Source organism: Nuphar pumila, unplaced genomic scaffold (genome assembly GCF_984573655.1).
Source record: "Nuphar pumila unplaced genomic scaffold, dmNupPumi1.hap1.1 HAP1_SCAFFOLD_2625, whole genome shotgun sequence".
NCBI lineage: Eukaryota > Viridiplantae > Streptophyta > Magnoliopsida > Nymphaeales > Nymphaeaceae > Nuphar > Nuphar pumila.
This window is the reverse complement of record NW_028323975.1, coordinates 10,219-16,000: the sequence shown is the minus strand read 5'-3', so window position 1 is coordinate 16,000 and position 5,782 is coordinate 10,219. Positions and strand designations below refer to the sequence as shown.

General features: G+C 51.2%; 1 protein-coding gene across 1 annotated transcript; it reads left to right on the top strand.

Annotated features, from left to right (window-relative positions):
* Window positions 1-2,703: 2,703 nt before the first annotated feature.
* On the top strand, window positions 2,704-5,104 carry LOC149808614 (ubiquitin-conjugating enzyme E2 5-like). The gene is made up of 6 exons (XM_089995229.1): window positions 2,704-2,918; window positions 3,001-3,080; window positions 3,228-3,342; window positions 3,416-3,468; window positions 3,689-3,817; window positions 4,875-5,104. The coding sequence occupies exons 1-6, from the start codon at window positions 2,869-2,871 to the stop codon at window positions 5,102-5,104; spliced, it is 657 nt and encodes a 218-aa protein (XP_089851355.1). The 5' UTR covers window positions 2,704-2,868.
* Window positions 5,105-5,782: the final 678 nt, after the last annotated feature.

The window sequence follows — 5,782 nt, the reverse complement described above, 5'->3', positions numbered from 1 at the left end:
TACTTGCACGGGCGATTTCCGCTTCGCCTTTTCTTCCTGCCTCCTGTACGTGAGCCCTCACCCACTCACTATCTCTGCGAGAGAGCTCCGTGAGATAGCTGCCATTTCATGCTGTGCGGCTTTAGTGATTGTGGCGACATGACTGAGAGCTTGACTGCACTTTCACTGAGCTCGCCTGCTATCTGTAAACATGACGCTATCGTGTATCAATCTACTCACATCACTATCGCATCCACATGGCCACCAGCCAAACTCCAGTAGTAGCAACCATGCTGCACCTCAGTTTAAGGCTATAATTAATGCCTGCCGTAATGTGACGTGCAGTCTCCCTGTGACTGCACGTGTATACGCTGGAAGTCACACCTGTACTGTGCCTCAAGACGTTGAGCAACTGTTTGAGGCCCGTCATCTGACTCGCTGCCTGACTCAACAGACGAGGTGACAGCGTCCAAGTACGAACCGCTAATGGAGTCTGTGGAAACGGATTCGGCCTGATCACCGTCGCTGTTTGCGCGTTCCGAAGCTTCCGCAACGGAGCCCAAACTACCATCTTGTCCGCCCTCGAGCGAATACAGCGTGTATCTACAGCACAATTGCCACAGTCAATGATGCGGTGGTGTTGCACAACAGACTACCGTAAAATATAGGTTGGTTGAGTATACTTATTTGATCGATCTCATATTCTGCAGCGGTGACTGTCCAGAGGGAACTTCACTTGACAGAGAACTCAAGCCATTTACATGATAGTATGACTGGGAGTCCTGGCCCATAGCAGAATACGCATATCAATATGCAAACGCAACGGGAGATACGCAGCATGCTCAGCAATCGCACAACAGAGGAACCACATGGTGATTCCTGGCCCATACGCCACTTGATTGTTCTCAATTCGGCACCGAAATTGGCGGAATCAGTCGAATAGCCTGTGCCAAAATCAGGGATTGTTCAAAGAGATGCATGATACAGCACACCTGGTGTCGAGGTGCAGGCAGATCGTGGGGGCAACTCGAAGCTTGAGGGCGTCGCGGACGAATCGGCCACTGGACATGGCGCTCATCTCCCACATCTCATCGGTGCGAATTGGGTCCGAAATCGCCACGAGGCGGTGCCCTGGGCGCACCCCCCGCTCCCACGCCTCCCCCCTTTCATCCACAGCACTCACCTCAATGGCCTGGCCCTTAGGGCTCCTCACCGACTCAAATTTGAGCGTCGCCCGAGCCTCCCGTGTATCCAGCTCCAATCTATAAAGCACAAACTGCGTTTCCTTTTTCGTACTGCATCCTTGACTGCTTCGGTACTATTTTTTTCACAGTGTTCTGAAGAATTCTGAAAATTCAGATATTTCTGAACATATCAGAAGTTTTCCCAGCCCTTGATTCGCCTCAATTTGCTCCGCAACATCAGTGCTAGCTAGCACTCTGCCCGCGTGCCCTTTCAATGACTGACATCGCGTGATGTAGACCAGTGCTTTGCCAGAATGGAGTTTGACTCCCATGTGATCATACATTTTCATGGACGCAGACCCACAAAGCAAACTGCCTGGCGAAGCACTGCTGCTGCCGGGCGTGAACAAACTTAACTCTGCGATAGAGTGAAATCAAATGGCAGCAACTGCTCTGCTGAACGTACCTTAGGATGCCATCGACTTGAGCCTCCACCTTTTGAGCATTGCAGCATGTGGTGGGGTTCGAGAGGGGCGCTGCCACAGACCACCGGCCAGGCTGCGTCCTGTGATAGGTGGCAAAGGCTGCACAACAGAGCCATTGAATGAGTTGAATGGGCCTGGAGCCGTCTTTTCTGGCAAACCCGCTGTTGCACTTGTCCCTGCCCAACACTGTTGCTACATATATCACATACATAGCCTTGTTCCAGCCCCAACTATGCATGAATTGTTCTCTTGCAAGTCGCAGACGTAGAACATGTGGACCAAGAGCATGTGGGATCCCTAACAGCCGTTGATAATGCAAATAAGCAGGAGGATATTGCGCAATTCAATTTGCATGACTACAATGCACTCATGTCTTGCAAGATGACCCATACATAAGTACACTAAGGACAGCTCTTGATATTACCACGCGAGCAGATACAGGCGAAGAGAGTGATGTATGTCGTGACATATGGAACTGGCGCTGTTGCCGTTCACACGATACCCTAAACACCTGCAATGCCTGTCTTTAGAACATCCTCAATCAAGCATGCGTTATGTATCAGAGGGAAACCTACAAGCAGAATATGAGACCGAAGCTTGCATGGTAGTTGTGTAGATGGTTTGCGAGTCAATTCCGCAGACGACCACCTACATGACATACAGTCAACTACGTGCAGCAAATATGTATCAGCAAGGCCTGAACGAACTAAGAGCAGGTATATTTGTTGCCGCTGCCACCAGTGCTCCACCGACCGTGGCATGGTGGGCGTGGCAAGGGCCTTGCATAGTGACTATAGAACCCTGCCGAATAGACAGCTCACCTATCTCGATGCGATGACTCGGCAAAGACGTACAGCAGTACAATCTGGTGCAGCTACCTTCAGCGCTCGTCACAAACCTCGTGCAGACCCGTCTCCTGAATACAAAACGTCCTATTGTTTTCAGCAACCACAGGCGTATGCAAGCTACTTTGTCAGACGCGCACGGCAGGTGACGAAGCAATTTTGGCTCACAAGGATGCTTGCAACGTACAGAACAAACTGCAAGGCATATCAGTGAAAGGCTTGTAATATTCGTGCTTGCATTGTGGTTGCATATCGTGGTTTGCGCAGTTGATTCCGCTCCTGGGTGACTTGTCGTCATTGCAACTCATCAAGAAGCTAGCTGGCAGACTCTTGACATCCAACGCATCATCAGCTCGGCCCTTCGGAATTGGGACCATGTCGTCCCCAGTGAAAAATAAACGTCGTGATATGGACGTCATGAAATTGTGCGATTCCTGCTGCGGGTATTCGTTTGCTTTCTGGTTTCAGAAAGTTGGTCGGACCATTCAAGAGGGTAAGCACATGCAGGTTGATGAGCGACTGGAAGGTAGAACTTGTTAACGATTGTACAAACGAGTTCCAAGTGGACTTTCACGGCCCAAAGGACAGTACGTTCTTAATCCCAAGGTGGTAGAGTGCTGTGACGTGGAAGCGCTACACGGTTTGCAACAGTCGAGCCTCGGAACGTCATCGGCACTTTCAAAATGCTTTGAGAGCCGTGAGCGCATGACACCACTGACCTTCATCTTATGCAGGTCCATATGAAGGCGGGACGTGGAAAGTTCGCGTGGAGCTTCCGGATGCCTACCCCTACAAGTCACCATCAATTGGTTTTATGACACGAATATATCATCCGAACGTGGACGAATCGTATGTATCGACGCTTTCGATTGGCGCATAATTAGTAAATGCCACTCTGTCCTGACGGTGTGTTACTTTGCAGGGCGGGGTCAGTTTGCCTGGATGTGATTAACCAAACTTGGTCACCTATGTTCGGTGTGCTACTCCGTTGCTCTTGCCCTGTATGTGCCGGATATTCCTTCCCCGCACCCGTGGACATGATCATCTGTTTAGTAGGCAGCCACTATCTTTCGTTGTCCGTCCTTGGCTGACGTTGGCAACCGCAATTTATTGTGTCGTGTATTCACTTGCGGCCCTTTTCCTGGTGACGCGGATTTATTTGCAAAACCAAAAGACATGATTTGCTGTGTTGCAGACTTGATCAACGTATTCGAGGTATTTTTGCCACAGCTGCTTCTCTATCCCAATCCGACGGACCCTCTTAACGGGGAGGCTGCTGCTTTGATGCTGCGAGAACCTGAAATATACGCCAGGAAGGTGCAAGGTGCGCATTTAAATCAAGAGATATTGTATCACTGATGTGTATTACCTCAATCTTTAGAATTTGATCCACGCTGTCGCGTCTCAGCCTTGTCTCGGGCGTTCGTTTAAACTCTAAATTTGCCTTCCACTGCGCATCTGGCTTGTCGAATTGGCCTTGCAAGTCGTCGTTATGCGACTCATTTACCCCCAATACAGAAAGACTTTGACTTGCGGTCACATTGGACGTGCGCGCTAGATTGGTCAATCGGACGTTTGCGTCGGAATTCTCGGAGCTGCTCCACAATGCACGATTACCATCATGAAGAAGGTTGCATGCAAGACAGCAGGTCATATTATCTTTACAAAAAGTCCCACTCGAAAACACATGCGCAAGAGGAAATCCGCAGTTTCGGCACGGCCATTCACGCACCCCTCCACCATGAGCTGAACATGGAGGGTTATCGTAGGGGGCAATGATACCGCTCCGTGCAATCGATTTCATCGCTATGTCAGCCCCTTACAAGCACAGAAATGGCCACTTCTTTTCCTGCCGTGTCTGCGTGCCGGGGGGGGGCGGGAGGAGAAGTGACGAGCTTGGTCAGAGGGAACTCGGAAGGAGGGGTCAGCCATGGAAAGCCAGAAAGGTCAGGTTGTTGTTGGTTTATGGTGAAAGTCTGTGAACGCGCACTTGTTCCAGATTCGTGAGGAATTAGCGTTCTCTATCCAATTGCAGTGCTCCTAATCACGTCCAGTCAGTTTGTCACCACGTCGTAAGCCCATCGGATGGGCGCGCAGGTGCCTTCAACGCCTCGTGACTCATTTCATGCACGCAAGAGTTTGTTCTGGCATTCCGCCAGTTCGATGTTGGGGGTCCATATGCCGGAAAATGCATGGGAAAGGGTGGGAAAGTTGTGATTACATCAGGCTCCGGCTTCGCCCTTGTTTGAATGCATGAATTTGGGGGACAAAGTGGGCGCCGAACCCAATCCTCGAGACGCACCGGCCAGTCCTCACCAATCTTTCGAATCACCTACCTGCCTCTGAACATCCGTTAACCAGTCGCCCTGCCTGCGATGCAGAATACGTCAGGCAGTACGCGTCAAACAGCAAGGTCACAACTGGGGAGAAGCCTTGCAGCAAGCCAGTGGGACTCGTCCACAAACCAATTGAGACCGCAGATGCAGTCCAGCTGATGGACACTGACGGCCACGATTTGGACCCACACCACTCTGATGAGCACGCACACGACTCTGATGATGAGCCCCAGATGGATGGCTTCTTGACCAGCAGCGACGATGATGACGAGTAGCGCTCAACCTGCCGTCGAGTAAATCTCCTGTGTCCTGGTCACTCGCGACCGCTGTCAGCTGCACCTGTATCCCTTTCGTCAGCTTTATACCAACTTCTACCATTGCCCTCATGGTACAATGGTTGGCAATCTTAGCTTTCGGTCCCCAATCGCGTGTTCCTGGCGGAGAGAGCACCCCGGGCAGCAGCCAACCGCCACGGACGGGTATCATGCGGCTGAGTGCTTGAATCAACTGTTTGCGTGCTGAAATGGCATACGTGCAACTGCTTGTGCAGTCAAGTGGAGGGGTGCTGTGGGCCTTAACATGCGGAACCAAGCGCTGCAGGTCCGTGGTGGGGTGATGGTCGCTTGATGATGTAGTCACGCGCATAAGCTTTGCCATAGAGCGGGCAAGGGTTGCTGCTGTTTGTCCCCCCTGGTGTTGGCGTTGCGAACATCTGGGATCGATAAGCAGGGCTGAGGTCACTCCTGTTCAGTCGCATGACTGCTGGATGTGCGCCTCGAACAAGACCATGTGCAACTTGTACAATATGCGCCAAGATTCTTTGTACGCTTTGGGTCCTCACCATGCTGCAAGATGCCTGCAAGTGGGCCAGCTGAGGATTGCGTGTTTTGAACTGCATGAGGCCACAGGGTTGTACTGTCTTAATTCTTTTCTGTATTCTTTGTTGTCATGCT